The sequence below is a fragment of the Pistacia vera genome, unplaced genomic scaffold, assembly GCF_008641045.1.
Source record: "Pistacia vera cultivar Batoury unplaced genomic scaffold, PisVer_v2 Contig976, whole genome shotgun sequence".
NCBI lineage: Eukaryota > Viridiplantae > Streptophyta > Magnoliopsida > Sapindales > Anacardiaceae > Pistacia > Pistacia vera.
Genome location: NW_022196863.1, coordinates 143,660 through 160,435, shown reverse-complemented (window position 1 = coordinate 160,435; position 16,776 = coordinate 143,660). Strand labels below are relative to the sequence as shown.

General features: G+C 36.4%; 1 protein-coding gene and 1 non-coding gene across 2 annotated transcripts; one reads left to right on the top strand and one right to left on the bottom strand.

Annotated features, from left to right (window-relative positions):
• The first annotated feature begins 3,590 nt into the window (after positions 1-3,590).
• Positions 3,591-5,926, top strand: LOC116121370 (alpha-1,3-arabinosyltransferase XAT3-like). Its single transcript, XM_031407326.1, is given in 3 exon segments — positions 3,591-3,726; positions 3,801-4,103; positions 4,794-5,926. Coding segments are annotated over 2 exon segments (1,263 nt in total). The 5' UTR covers positions 3,591-3,726; positions 3,801-3,973.
• A 5,590-nt stretch (positions 5,927-11,516) lies between these two features.
• Positions 11,517-11,623, bottom strand: LOC116121383. The gene has a single exon (XR_004126721.1). It is a non-coding gene; the product is annotated as a small nucleolar RNA R71 (small nucleolar RNA).
• Between the last annotated feature and the right edge of the window lie 5,153 nt (positions 11,624-16,776).

The following is a 16,776-nucleotide window of genomic DNA, read 5'->3' as shown; positions in this document are numbered from 1 at the left end:
TTTGTGTGTGAATGTGGAATTCTCTTCTTAAACATTACAAAGGAAATTAATTAAAATGATTCTTGGAATGATATTGTAATTAATATTTTCTGTCACGAGTTAAAAGATATTTTCCCCCTGGTTTGACATAAGCGCATGCGCATAAAGATTTATTATAATTTTTAATTAACATTTTACCCTATTATTAATATCTTTGTAGCCATTTCGCTCTAAAACCTATATCTAGTAGTAAAAGTAAAAACTGAACTACCCTCAATTCGTCTTAATGAGTTTAAAGAAAGAAGATAACAAAAATTAAAAAATAGAAGGCAAAATTCTTTTGTTCCTTGGGTTTTGATCTAAGTTAGTTGGGTCCAGTTCTTTGGGTAAGTAACAGTTGGATCCAGTTCTATCAACAAACGTTTTGAAGAATTTGTAATTTGTATCACCAATGAAAAGTATTAAAATAATCCTACTTTTGTTTTATATAAGCAAAATTAAAATGTATTAAAAAGTTCAACAAAATTATATTTTTGTATAGTCATTATTAGAAATAATTACATTAGTAATTATTTATTGCTATAATTGATTAAAGTTATGTAACTTTGTTAGATGGATTATATTGTGTCATTTGATATGACGTTACCCACCGACTTGTTTATTTAAATAAGTTTTGAATATTAGCATTAAATAAATCGTGTTAGGTTGACTACAAGCCTTTTCTTTTCCAATTAATACAAACACGACCTGCTAACTTGTTTTATCACTGACATTGTTAATTGACAAGACCCAATAGAGGTTGTTATTATTAGTTTAGAAAAGACTAGGGGAGGTTATTGTTTCTTCATCAATCACAATCACCATTTCATATTCGTCTAGGTTGTCCACGCTACCTGCGTGTTTTTCGTTTACAAATCCCAACCATCCATCTGTCAAAGTATCATCTTTAATTTATTCTTTTGAAAGTAAGAGATGGAGTCTATTTATTCTTTCAACTATCCGTATTCCATTCAACTAACACTGAGAAACAATAAGAGAATACAGAACCCAGTGGGCTAACAAAAACTATATTGGCCCAGAAAGACAAAATGGTTTGTGATATTTTTCATTTACAAGATTACAAAAATACATTGATTACCAATTAGTCAACAAAAAATTTATGCAGATGGACTCTTACAATTGGTTGTCTGGAATAGCTTAATTTAAAACCTGTGAATGCTACCAACTTTAGCACCAGATGGTTGAAGGTATCCACATATATTCCCATTTCTTTTCAGGGCTGTCAGAACTGACTCCGGCTAATCCCAACTCAAACCTTTCTCTGTCTGCAATAAATCTTAGGGATTTAATGCTGTCTGCTCTGAGGAGTTACTTTTAAATTCTTCTGTCAATATTCCTTCATACAAGAGGTGTACATTCTTTCTCCCATACATAGATCTATACTTATTATTTCAAAAGAATTAATGAATATTGTTTTTGAAAGTTTCTCATATCTCTTTTCCTTCTTCTTCCAGGAAAATCCTCAAATCAGCAAGAAAGTGGTTAATTACCTTCAAACTGAGTGTCAAACGCTAGTGTTTATGCACATAGTGGAAGCCGCATTACCAGTTTGTTGATGTGTGATTTTGACACCAACTAACCACAAATGGGAAATGCTGAGCTGACTCAGAAGATACACGTGTACGAGGGTATTGAATTGAATAGAAGATTAAGAACAGTGTTTAAAGTGGTTCGAATGTTTAAGTAATCGAATCCTATGTCCACTGGTATCGTATTAATATATGAGATCAGGTCGCGTTCAGCGAGCTGACACTTACGAGAGATTACAAGAGAGAGTATGTTTATATGCTATTCTAGAGAAAAATTAGCTAATCCCATAAACGAGAGAGGAACTCTCTATTTATAGTGGGAGTTAAGGTAATGATTACTAAATAAGGGAGCGGGTCAGATTGCCGTGCAAATTCTTCCTTACGTCTCGTTACTCACCTGCTCGAGTGATTAACTCGACGTTTGCAGGGATTGGACATGTGGATCATCTCCAGCCTTTCACCAGCCTAGCGCACACCCACTGCACTGGTAGGAGTATGCCGCTTGCGTCAGCGTGCGACATGGCTTCGTCTAAATGGCTGCATGACTTACCTAAGCTAAGCTCTGACCGCTTATGCTGACAAGACTCTGCGTCAGTCCTACTTTTTCAGACATAACACAGCTGAAAACCAGTAGGTCATATTAATTAAATTTTTATATACATAAGTATTATCGATGAAGAAGCAATGTTTGTCGAAAGTGACTGCATTCCTCGCCTCTTTTGCGTTCCTCTTCATGTACCAGAGTAGTCTTTCAACCATATTAAATTTAACAGCATTGCATTCAGCCAGAGTTGATCAAGGTATGTGTTTTAAAGTGTGTTCTTGTTTATTGGATATGATCATGCTATGCAGTTATTTACAAATTGTCAATACCGGAAAATTTAGGTCAAATATGCATATCTTGACGGAAAATTCGTTTCCCAGTTGGCATTACTTGGTGTCCGAGAAATGTCTGAATATTTTAGTATTTAAGTGTCCCATTGGTTCTCAAGGATTAATAACACATATGTATAATGCAAGAGTACTTTTATTATAGAATTACTTATGTATACACGTTTCTATGCATTGAGACAGCTGGCACACCGACCACAGATTTCTACATCTCACCACATTTGGCGTATTTAACAAGTCGATCACATACCCCTACAGTGCAACACGTTTTTCTCTTTAATACAATAATACTAGTTTAATAACTTTTTCTCACAACCCGAGCAGTTGTCATCGGTTAGCTCGCAAATGGACAGACATGATCTATACAAGCGAGCAGAACCATTTTGCGAGTTGATCAATAACGAACTGCCACGTAAAATGTTATAAGATTGGATTGCGGATCTAATATTACTCTTTTAGTATATATTAAAGGGTTTGACTAACTGTACTACTGAATAACTGTTAAATTAAAAACCTTAATATGTCTGTATATATTTTTCGAGATTCTATATCCGTCTACAGAGTACTAAAATTCTAAATCTACCCGGGAACTATAATATAAGGTGCCATATGTTACATTTTTTCAGCAACCATTCATCATATTTATTATGGAATTAAACTTCTATGGTTGGAGATAAAAAGGATTTGGAACTTAAATCAACAAGCAATTGGGCACCTTTACAATCCCGCAAAGAGAGACAAATTAGCTAAGATCGCTCTCAAGAAACTCTATTGTTGATGGTGTATTTTGTTTTAGTTGAGTACTTGAGCTTAGGAATCAAAACATTATATATAACCAAGCTTCCACCAAGCTTTTAACGACATTATTTAATGGTTGCCATAAATCTCAATCAATGGTTAAACAAAAAACATTTGAAAAATTAAAGCAACAACGTGGATCATTAATCTTTAAAACTGATTTATATTTAATAAAAATCAATTATCTACCTTATGTAAGTTTTACATTATACCCTCTTTAGTCTTTTCCATATGTATACTGATTTATTATATCATATAATTCCTAATATTGATTTGACAATTAATACGTTAATCTATTTTAGTTAATCATATCATATATTCCTATTTATTCAAAAAAAGTAAACCTCCTCGTTACCAAATTTTTTTCAACGTCTCAACGCTGAGGAATCGCCTCTTGACACTAAGCCCCTCTCTATCTATGGCTTTCAGATATTAACTAATTTCTCAATCTACTCCATTCCCAGAAGAGGTACTCTCTTTCTCCAATATATATGTATGATTATTTTCGAAAGTTTTTTGTCTTAAGTGTTTCTTCTTCTCCAGGAGGATTTTGTAACTCTAAAATCATGAAGAAAGTGGTTTTCTGATTTCTACTTTCAACCTGATACGGCGATACCCGGATCGCATTGATGTTGAATACGGAAGCTTAAAACTGCTGGGTGCATACTCTCTGTGGAGATCAATTATTAACGATATCATTTATAAAGTTAGTATCAATGAAGAAACAAAATTCGGTGACTACGGTGACTGCCTGTTTGGTCTTCTTTGTGTTCTTCTTCATGTTGCAGTGCAACCTCTCTATCATATCGAAATTAAACCTATCACATTCAACCAGAATTCATCAAGGTATGAATTACAAAATCTTTTTTTACTCGTTTATTAATATGACATGCGCTGTCACCAAGTTGTTTGTCGCCATTTATGTTTGTCACTCAAATTCTCTATATATTTAGATAAAATTTTGATTTTATTTACTCGGCAGCCATAGGTATAAATGATCTTCATTCTTCAAATATTTTCTCCAGAAATGGCTATTTATGCAGTTTTATAAATTGTGAATGCTAAGAAAAATTCATAAAGGCTTAAGTTCAAGTGTTCATCAACATCTCTCATAGTAAACTTAATTGTGAACAAGTAGGCATTACTTAGTGCGCGAGAAATGCATAATATTTTAGCGGTTAGTGCCCAATCTCATTCTCAAATCTCAGGGATTGATACATTATAATATGTAAATCAAGACAAGATATCTACCAAATATAGATCGCTACATTTCAACACCTTTTGTATCTTTCTACCCTTCAGAATTAATATTATATTGAAACTTGTACATGTTACGATTGCTTGCCAATAAATATATAAGGTCTCATACAACTCTATAAGTTAATATTAAAAATATGAGTTAACCGAAAAATTGGAAAAATAAATAAAAATGAACTGAAACATGTGAAATGATGTCAAGAGTCAAGAATAATTACTGATATGAAGAATAAAATGTTACTTTCGTCCAAAATTGATATAGTATTTCTATGGTTGCAGACAAAAATGACCTAGAACTGAAATCAACAAGCAAGTTGGACCAACTTCCTCAGCCACCTTCTCAATCCCCACAAATCAGCTGCGATAGATCTCACCATAATTATGATTTATGCGCAATCACCGGTCCTACAGTTCTTGACTCCACAACATCTATTTTGTTCCTTGTCGACTCTTCCACCTCAACACCGCCTTCAATTGTTGAAAAAATTAGGCCTTACCCTCGAAAATGGGAGAAGTTTATGATGAACAGAATCAAAGAACTCACCATAACATCAAGCCCAGAAAATCCAAAATGTGAAGTGCAGCACCATGTTCCAGCTTTAGTATTTAGTGTAGGTGGGTACACTGGAAACTTCTGGCATGAATTTAACGACGGGTTCATTCCCCTCTTTATAACCGTCAACTCAATCTTCCCTGATCAAGATTTTGTTCTTGTTATCAGTAAAGCTCGTGATTGGTGGGTTAACAAGTATGCAGATTTATTACAAACATTCAGCAAGTATCCTATCGTAAAACTGGACGATGATAACACCACTCATTGTTTTCCTTCTGCCACTTTGGGTCTTATCTCACATGGTTTCATGACTATAGACCCTGCATTGATGCCAAATTCAGAAACCTTCACTCATTTTCGCGCCTTCCTCGACAAAGCTTATGGCAATGGCCGAATCCACCCAATACTAAAGCGCAACTCTCCGGTGGCTAGGCCGCGGCTTGTGTTGCCGAGTCGCAAAGGTAGCCTCGGACGTGCTATCTTAAATCAAGATGAAGTAAAACGTGTTGCGGAGGAAGTAGGTTTTGATGTTATTGTATTTACACCAACTGCGAAGACCTCATTGCGCGAAGCTTATGCTCTTATAAATTCAAGTCATGCTATGGTTGGGGTACACGGTGCAGCTCTAACGCATTCATTGTTTCTTCGGCCGGGATCGGTGTAGTTGCAGTGGTGCCGTTAGGGCTTGAGGGTGGCGGAGGTGTGTTTCGCGAAATCAGCTAGGGCTATGGGGTTAAATTATATGGAATATAAGATCAATGCAGAGGAGAGTAGCTTGGTGGAAAAGTATGACAGGAATGAGTTATTGATAATGGATCCAGGTGCTTTTCGAGGAAATAATGGTCCCAAGCTATTATGAACATATATTTGAAGGAGCAAAATGTTAATTTAATTTGGTTAGATTTAGAGAATATATGAAGGAAATGTATAGAAGGCCAAACAATTTATGGACAGGGAAGGGTAGTTTTGTCACTTGTAAATTTATGGACGGGAAGGGTAGTTTTGTATTTTCCCCTTGGTTTGACATAAGTGCATGCACATAAAGATTTATTGAAATTTTAATTAACATTTTACCTATTATTATTTTTGTTAGCCATTTCGGTCTTAAACCTATTTGGTAAAACTGAACTACCCTCAATTTGTCTCAATGAATTTAAGAAAGAAGAGTAAAAAAAAAAAAAAAAAAAAAATGGAAGGCAAAATTCTTTGGCTCCTTGGGTCCAGTTCTTTGGGGAAGTAACAGTTTGATCCAGTTCTATTAACAAACGTTTTGAAGAATTTTTGTATCACCAATGAAAAGTGTTTATATAATCCTACTTTTGTTTTATATGAGTAAAATTAAAATGTATTAAAAATAATTACATTAGTAATTATTTATTGCTATAATTGATTAAAATTATGTAAATTTGTTAAATTATTGATGAGTTTTGAGTCGGTGGGACAAATTAAATGAGTTAAATCGATTATATTGTGTCATTTGATACGACATTAGAGCATCTTCAATTTTAAAAAGTATTTTTCATATAAATAAAGAGTATCTTCATCAATTTATAAATATAATAGACTCTTTAAATTTAATGAAGATGCTCTTTATTTTTAAGAAAGAAACTTAATAGAAGAGAGAATTAATAAATAAAATGCATAGAAACTTATAGTTTATTAATTAAAATTAGGATAGAGAGTGAAATTTGACTTTCTAGATATGGAGAGTCAAACTCACTCTTTAATTTATATTTAAAGGATAAAGAGTCTATTAGACTCTTGTTTTTATGGATAGACTCTTTATAATAAAAAGTTTGAGTCATATAAAGAGTCATTTAGAAATATTCTTATCCACTTACTTGTTTACTAAAGATGTTGTCTACCCTTATTTAAAGAGTTAACGACATATTCCCACCCAAAAAATGGCCCATTAACATTTTCCTACCCTCAAACTTTTAAAACACCCTTTTACTATCCAATTATTAGGTTACCATCTGATTTGGGTGGGAAACAAAGTGATTTACTAAAAAACCACTCTCTTCTTTCTTCTCTTCTCGGCTTCTTCCATTGCTGATAATTGCCGCTAGTGTTGGGGAGTGTCGGCGACCAAAAAATTAACAAACAAACATTCCTCAATTTTATTTCAACCCAACAAACACAAAAATGGTACGAATTAAACCAAATTAATCAAATTAAAACTAAAAAAACCCTAAGGTAGGGAAGCTTCAATCGCCGACGATTGGTGAGCAAACAGGATTGGGAATGTTGGGATTTTTGGATAGGAAGATTCAGGAAGTTGATTGGTAGTGGCAAAGACGATTTCCAACACCGGAAACGATAAAAAATCGGCTTCGAAGTTGAAAGGTTGTGTAGTTCACGGTTGGCGATTGGTAAGCAATGGACGGTGATGTAATGACTCCTTTATACTAGGATACTCATAGAAATATATAAAGTAAAATACATTTATAATAGCAAAAGTAGATGGGCCCAAAATTTTCTTTTATTACATATAAAAATTCTTTATACCAAGTAAGGTATCATTTGCAAAAGGTTATCGAAAACAGTGGATAGTGTAGCTATTACTCCTCGCTTGCCGACGCCAATCTGACCGCGTCCTCACCTAGATCCTGCAACCACAAAGAAAACAACGGGGTGAGCACAAAAATAATGCTCAGTAAGTAAATCCTCTACTCGTCTGTCCCTGTAACTCTCTCTCTTAGTTCTTTCCTTACACGCTTCTCATTTATTTTCTCTTTCTATTTCTCTTTCACACAACTCTCTTTTATTAATTGTCTATTGTAAGTCACGACCTCATCTTACCGGAGACACGGCCAGGTGGAGTTCACAAAGCATCAACCCACTCTTCGTGACTCTACTCATTCTCTCTTTATTCTTTCTCATGTTTTTCTCATTCTTTATCACTTGAATGTCACGACCTCATCTTACCGGAGGCACGGCTGGGTGGAGTTCACAAAGCATCAACCCACTCTTCGTGACTTCCGGGTGGAGTTCACAAAGCACCAACCCATTCTTAGATTTTTCTCATTCTCTTTTCTTTTAAAGTAGCTCATTCACAAGGTTCTCTACTCTTTCTTAAACTACTTCTCAATGCACAATTAATGCATAAGGATGGTTCATGCTTAAAAATTTCTTAATTAATGCACTTATGAAATGTACAAATGCAATATTGCATCAAGATAGTCATTTTGCACAGGTCACACTCCAGAAGGCATAACTTGAGTTATACACATCGGATTGCTACGATTTTAGACTCGTTTTAAAGCTTAGAGACAGGACTACAGCTTTTATGTTTTGGTCTCAACCCAGTTCAATCAGTAAGATGCCCAAAAATCACTCAGAAATTCACGACTGTGACAGGGCAGTTTTCACTTAGGCATTTCATCAAACAACAATTGTGCCTAAACATACCCTAATTTAATTATCATTTAACTTGTTTCCTAAACCATCCAAAATGAGAGAAAAACTCTCTTGTATCATCACCATAACCCCACAGCACAAACACTCCCACAATACTTCTCCAATTTCTTCTCAAACTATATTCTCATCACTCAACAACACTTCTCATAATTGAAGTATATTCAACAACCACAAAGCAAATATTCATCTCAACTCAATTCTCAATAACATAACATACTTATACATACATAAATCTCTACTAAATTTCTACTCAAAGGATTTCTCAAATCTCAACTTGGGTTGGATTTACCTACCTTGTAATGGAGAGATTTCACTAACACTTTTCCTTTCCTTTGATAGCTTGTCTCTTCTCTACAACTTTAAACAATAAAACCATAAGACTTCAATATACATATATAAGCAAAACTTCACATCTAAAGCAAGAATCCTTACCTTAGGATGCCTTAGATAAACTTTCTACCCAAACTACTCAAAAAGCCCTCTAAAATTCTTGAAATATTGAAAGAAAAGTTGAGAGGAATTAAGGAATGGGAATGGCGGTGGAGAAGAGAAAATGAAGGGTTTTCTAAACCCAAACCCTTATTAGCTCATAATTAACACATGCCTTCCCATTTTGCCTTTGTTCTTTCTTGAAAATTCCATCTATGTCCTTTAGTCAATTACAATAATGCCCTCATTTTTATTGCATTCTCCATAAAATTCTATCTTTTTTCACTCCCCAAGTTTTCAACTAATTTTGAGTGAAAAGACCATTTTACCCCTAATAAAAGTTTAAGGGATTTTCTTCACATTTTTCTCAAAATAACTTTAACAAAATTCAACTAAGGCCCAACCAACCAAAAATAACAACATGCAAGCTCAATTGAGAACAAATCAAGAAACGTTCAAGCAATACAACAATAATTTAACTACATACCTCAAGTGGGGCGTTACAGGTGATGGGGGTAAGAGTTTTGTAGAGTGGGTTGTAAGGAGTGTGATGGTTGATAATCCGTGGATTATACGGTTTTCATTAGACCTTTTTGTCGGATTTTAGGTACTTTCTAGTGCATTTTGACCTGAATTGTTGCTTAATTCTTTACTTTTCGTGTTTTAGGTTAAAATGGACATTTTGAGCAAATAAGGACAAAATTGAAAATTTTTGACTCAGAAGTTAGCGGATCTCAGAAGTTAGGAGAGTTATGAAACAGGATAAAGCATGATGAAGCTTGTTCCCAAGGGAGAGCACCGAGAATCGAAGAATCAAGCGAAGGAGCAAGCAGAGTGGCAGTTCTGTAATTTCAGAACTTTTCAAGAAGCTTCGCCCCGGCGAAAAGGAATTGTCTTCGCCGCGGCGAAGAAGGCCAGCAACGAGCATGTCTGCTTCTCTCTTCGCTGCGGCGACGGTCATTATTTTCAGTTTTGTTAAACGCACAGTTTTACTTGGTGCGCATTTTTGCTGGATAATTTGGGCAAGGTATAAAAGAAAAACTTAGCCTTTTGTCCAGGAGTCTTCGTTTTTAGGTTAAAGAGCTTTTACATTTTCTTTGGATGAGTTTTTGAGCGATTTTGATTGTAACAAGGGTGAAGATTCGATTCTAACTAAGGGATTCATCTTTTGGGGAGATTTCTTATCTTTTATCTCATTTTCATTATGTTGAACTTGATTATTTTTGTTTTTTGTTTTTGTATTATTGATTTAGCTATGAACTAACCCATTTTGGGTTAGGGTTTTGATTGTAGTTTGGATTTTTAATGGGTTAAGTGTTTGATTGTTTTATTTTCATATGAGTATGCTTTGGTTGTGTGTTTACTCTGAGTTTTAATGCTTTATGTGATGAACATGATGAGATTGAGAAATGAATCATGTTAGGCTTCTTGGGTAATCACCATTATAGTATTGGATGCTAGAGATAGATTCAAGAATTAATGAAATCATTGTAGGATTCTTTTGCTTAATGAGTTTGGAATTGTTAACCTTCAAATTGTTAGGTGTGGAAGGTTAATAAGGATGAATAGGAAAACATAGCCCGAGAGGGTATGTTTAACACTTAGTGAGTTCGAATTACAACCATTGCGTATGAATGTGAATGTTGTGTAATTTCTAGGTTTAACCCATAAAATCCAAATGAAGTCAAAACCCTACCCGTTTTACTTGAATTGATTATCCGTATTTTCATATTGCATTCTTAATTAATTTTAGTTTAAAAGTTATTGTTAAGTTTAATTAGAATTAGCTCCCATCAATCCAAAGAAGTCGATTGCTTCAACTTGATAACATTAGGAAACTTAGTGCTTAGCTACAATCCTCCTGGGAACGATACTCTACTCATCATTTTATTACTTGTGCGATTAGTATACTTGCTACATATTGCATGTTGTAAGAAACACGCATCAAGTTTTTGGCGTCGTTGCCGGGGACTGTTTTAGGTTAACATTGAGTTTTTCTTTAGTTAGCTAGATTGAAGTTTTTATTTTTGTTTTTAATTTTCATTAGAGTGTGATCTCACTTTCCTTCACTTTTGTTCGTGCAGTTTATGCGAACAGCGAGACGTCAACCAGTAGTTCCTGTTGACCTTGAGCTTGAGAGAACCGTTAGAAGACATAACAGAGAGAGAAGAGAAAGAGAGAATCTTGTAGTAGAAGCTGAAGAAGTAGTTGTTGAAATGGCTAAACCAGAAAATAGAACACTGAGGGAATTTTCAGTTCCCACAGTGAATGGTAGTGGGTCGAGTATCACTAGACTTACGGTGCAAGCAAACAACTTCGGGATCAAGCCGGCAATCATCCAGATGATCCAGCAATCGGTTAGATTTAATGGCGATTTAAAGGAAGATCCAAATCAACATATTACAAATTTCTTAGAAATTTGTGACACCTTCAAGTCAAATGGAGTGTCGGATGATGCTATTAGGCTGCGATTATTCCCATTTTCATTGGGAGATAAAGCCAAAGGGTGGTTAATGGCATTACCACCAGGAACAATAACAACTTGGAATGATCTAGCACATAAATTCCTTACCAAGTTCTTTCCTCCAGCTAAATCAACAAAATTGAGAAATGATATCACAACATTTCTATAAGATGATTCCGAGTCATTGTCTGAGGCTTGGGAGAGATACAAGGATTTACTGAGGAAGTGTCTACACCATGGTTTGCCAGTTTGGCTTCAAGTCCAAACATTTTATAATGGTTTGATGGGTAATGTGCAAACCATGATGGATGCAGCTTCAGGACGGGCCTTGCAGAATAAGACACCAGAGGAGGCGTATGAGTTGCTTGAGGTTTTGGCAAGCAACAACTATCAAAGACCAAATGAGAGAGCAACAACAAGGAAATCTTCGGGTCTTCATGAAGTTGATGCTTTCACAGCCATCTCAGCCCAACTCACTGCACTTCAAAAACAGTTGGGAAATATGCAGGTAAACTCTATACAAGCACCTCAATTAACATGTGATTTTTGTGCAGGAAACCATGTGAGCAGCGAGTGTCAAGTAGGGAACACATTTGCTTCATCATCTTCATCAAAGGAGCAAGTGAACTACTTGGTAGGAAATCAGAGACAACCAAACAACTCATATTCCAACACATACAATCCGGGGTGGAGAAATCATCCAAATCTGGCTTGGAAAAATCAGAACCAGCAAAATAACCAATGGAACCAGAGGACAGTTCCAAAAAACCAACCAGGGGTGAATAATCAACTGGGAGATCAAAGAGTGACGAAGTTGGAGGATATGTTTGGTAAATTCATGCAGGAGACCACAAGTTTCATGAATGAGATGAGGACAAATTTTAGAAACCAAGGGGTGTCCATTCGGAATCTTGAGGTATAGATGGGCCAATTGGCCGAGAAGCTTAATGAGAGACCACAGGGTTCCTTACCAAGCAACACAGTAACTAACCCACGTGAGCAAGTAAATGCAATTTCGTTGAGAAGTGGGAGAGTTTTAGAAGAGGTGAGAGATCCAAGGAAAGTGGAAACTTCATCAAAGAAAAATGAAGATTCTGATGAGGAAATTGATGAAGAAATTGAAGCTAAAGAGAAACCACCGAGCCTAAGGAAAGATGAGCAGAAGCAGGAAGAAGGGAAAAAGAAAAGGAAAGAGAAATTGTCATTCCCCGAGATTCCACTAGAGTTGGCACATCACACACCACTTGTACCCTTTCCTCAAAGACTCAGAAAAGAGAATCAGGATAAGCAGTTTATTAAATTCCTTGATATTTTTAAAAAACTGCATATTAACATTCCTTTTGCAGATGCATTGCAACAGATGCCGAGCTACGCAAAATTTCTTAAAGAAATTTTATCAAACAAGAGGAAGCTAGAAGATGAGGAAACGGTGATGCTTACGGAAGAGTGCAGCGCCATTCTCTAGAAGAAGCTGCCCCCAAAACTCAAAGATCCAGGGAGTTTTACTATTCCTTACACTATAGGAGATATAACCTTTGATCGAGTTTTGTGTGACCTAGGTGCTAGCATTAACCTTATGCCTTTTTCTGTGTTCAAGAAACTAGGAATTGGTGAAGTTAAGCCGACAACCATAAGCTTGCAACTTGCAGATCGATCAATAAAGCATTCGAGGGGCATTGTGGAGGATGTGTTGATTAAGGTGGACAAGTTTATTTTTCCTACGAATTTCTTTGTGTTGGATATGGAAGAAGACAAAGAGATTCCTCTGATCCTTGTATGACCATTTCTTGCTATCGGAAGAGCGTTAATTGATGTTCAAGAAGGGAAGTTGATCATGAGGATGCAAGATGAAGAAATAACATTTAATGTCCTTGAATCAATGAAATATCCACCTAAACAAGAGTCGTGCTTAAAAATCGATGTGGTAAATCAGTCGAGAATTGAGCCCTTCCAACTGAATAATCCTAAGGTGGAAATTCAGAGCTGCATTGTCAAATTGAATCAGTTCGAGAGTGAGGACCATTACGAAAGGGGTTGCACAAAATTCCAAGACAAGCCGCAGTTGAGTTTGAGTTCGCATAAGGAACGGGTAACTGGGATCAAAAAGAGTGAAGTTAAGCAAAGAAAACGGAAGACGGTTGGTGAGAAGAGTCGAGCTACCAAAGTTATGACCAAGGGTTGGAAATGGGTGGTGAAACTTTCAACAAAGCCACTGTGTGAAAAAGATCATCAGTAAATGAAGCTCCGGTACAAGGGAAATTTCCGGGATGTAATGTACTTGGATAGTCCGGGTTGATTGAAGGATCGAGAGAGTCGAGCTTTCGACTATAAACAAGCGCTTCTTGGGAGGCAACCCAAGTGTTTTTAACTTTTTGCTTTTCAATTTGGTTGTTTGATTTTGTTTAATTTCATTATAAGTTTTTATGTATTTGTTTTTGGGTGTTTCAGGTGACATTTTCAGCAAAAGAAAGGAATCCAGATGCTCCATGCTTCGCCGCGGTGAAGATTGTTCTTCGCCGGGGTGAAGCAAGCTGAGAAAAAAAGGAGAATTGCCCCTGTAGGATTTCGCCCTAGCGAAGAAATTGTCTTTGCTGCGGCGAAGAAAGTGAGATCAATTTTTCAAAAAATTTGGCTAAGGCATTTTGCCACGGCGAAGAAATTTTCTTCGTCGAGGCAAATTAAGCCTTGTATCGTCGGGAGGTTTTCGCCCCGGCGAAGGAAATTTCTTCGCCTTGACGAAACCTGGGAAATTTTTTAGGGTTCATGAATGATGAACGTCGCCGCGGCGAAGACACTTTTCTATAAATATAAACTTTTCTCCTTCATTCTTCACGCAACCTTTCACTTCCATTTGAGAGAAAATTTTTCAAAATTCAATCTTTTGCTTCCCTAGTGCTTTTCCAACCAAATTTCTTACTCCATAACATTCCTAAACACCAAAATAACCCATTTCAATAACAATTTTCGCGAAAATTTCATGAAAATTTTCGGATAAAAAATTTGGGGCTTTTCAATCTGGGTTGTTTCCGGTTCAATTGGTGGCGAATACTCCTTCATTTTGGTAAGATCTCAATCACCCAAAGCTTTTTATCGAAAAATTTCAAGTTTCTAATCATAGATCTGAAAATTTTATTGCGATTGACTTGAGAATTTTGGGGTGATTTTGAATATTGATATTGCTTGAGGAAGAGTTGTTTGTGCATTAGGTGATTGTTAGGAGTGTGGGTGTTGAATTTTTGGAGTGTTTGTGTTGAATTGAAAATTTGTAGTTTGGGGGTGAATTGCGAATTTTTGGAAGTGTTGGTTGTTTGTGCAGGATTGAATTAATTGTGTAGAACAATTAGGTTTGAACTGTTGGGGGAAAATTTTGAGGTTAAATTGTGAACAATGGCGCTGAAAATTAAGCAACCGTACAAGGGCAAGAGTAAGAGTAAAGGGAAGAATATTGACAACCGGTTTGTGAATGATGAAGCCCGCAAAAAGTATGAGGCGACAATCCAAAGAAAGGATAAGGGGATTATCCCAGAGCGCGGTTTAGCCGCTACTCAGGCCTTTGATTGGAGTAGAGGGAGACGTTGGGACATGTTTTTGAGAGCTCCTGAGCAAGCGGCTGTTGAGCCGCTAGTAAGGGAGTTCTATGCCAATCTCCCGGAGTGTAAGGAAGATATGGTTTTTGTGAGAGGGGAGGACGTGCCATTTACGGGAAAGAAGATCAATGATTTCTATAACTTGCCTGAAATTCTCAATGATGAGTATGTGCAATTCAAGAGAGCACGGATCGATGACAGCTTAATCCTTCCGGTTATTGCAAAACCGGGTGCAAAGTGGGAAGTGTCAAAGAAACAGAAAAAGACTCTTAAGGGAACGCAGTTGACACCGATGGCTCGGCTGTGGCAATACTTTATCTGTGCGAAACTAATGCCGGAATCGCACTACAGCACCATGACTCATGAGAAGATAGTTCAGCTCTACTCGATTGCCACAGGGAAGAGTATTGATGTGGCAGACATGATTTTGAACAGCATCAAGCTAGCAGCAAAACCGAGGCGAACAAGTTACGGTTTCCCGCATCTCATCACAGCCCTATGCCTTAAAGCTGGAGTCAAGGTTCAGGATGACGAGCATCGTATTCATGCTGCTCCAATTCTAGACTCAAAATATTACAAGAAGCACCTTGACCGTTTGGAAGCTGCGCAACCAAGAGCAGGGGCGAAAAGGCAGAGAACAAGCCTTGCCACATCATCCAGCTCCATAGGTACACAAAAAGAGATCATGCAGGAAATGATGGGCTTAATGAAATATATGAAGAAACGTCAGGATTGGATGGTGGAGCAGACTCAGATGATGCATGAGCTGCTGACGAATAGCTTCAAGGAGCTCAATGTTGACACTTCAGCATACCAATGGGCCGACTGGAACTCGGATGATTGGATGGACTCCGAGGAAGAAGAGGAAGAAGAGGAAGAAGAAGATTGAGCCAGAGCACCTGTTTCTGTTTTTGTTTTTGTTTTTGTTTTTGTTTTTGTTTATTTGTTTTCATTTTATCTTGCATCCATTTGAAACATTAAACTCAATTTTATTTTGGTTTTGGATTTTGTTTAGTTGTTTAGTTGTTGCTTTTAATTTGTAGTTGTTGAAATGACGAGATTAGGTTGTAATATTTTCAAGTTAGTTGTGAATTTGTGCTAACATAAGGGACACCACAGTTTTAACTATTTTGACAGATTTTGGATGATGAAAAGTCTGAGAACGGGTGTTCATTGTGGAGCGACAATTCATGGATTAACCAAGGAGCATTCTCGTACGTTTATTGTTTTATTATTCTCTATTCCTGATTTGTGCATAATGGAACATTGGGGACAATGTCATGTTTAGTTTGGGGGTAGGAAATATAATTAAAATTGAGTTTAAGGGTATAGTAGCTAGAAACCCGTAATCGCCTTAAAAACTGCCTAGCAGTACTTGGCGACCCCAGGTTTAACAACGCCACGTACACCTTAAACTGAAAAAAAAAAAAATTGTTATTTGTTTCTTTTGTTTGATTGTTTTTGCCGATGATGAATTGTATAAATCAATGATGAGAATAGGGTTGTTGCAATTTTATTGTTGAGAAATGTTAAGCATTGCTTCAAGTTTATGTTTATTGACTGGATTTTGATTGAGGTTCGTTGAGTGGTTCAACCACCATTTTCATTTTTTGGCATGCTTAGATTCATTTTATGTGGTTAGGTAAAGTCTTGATAATGTTGGTGGACTCTAGAACCTAGTTGAGAGTGCTTGAGGCGAAATTCCAGGATTAGACATGGTTGAGGAGATGATTTAGGCATTTTTCGGAACGTTTGAGCCTTTCTAGCCAACCCATGAATGAAATTATCTCTAGTCACCCTTTTGAGCCG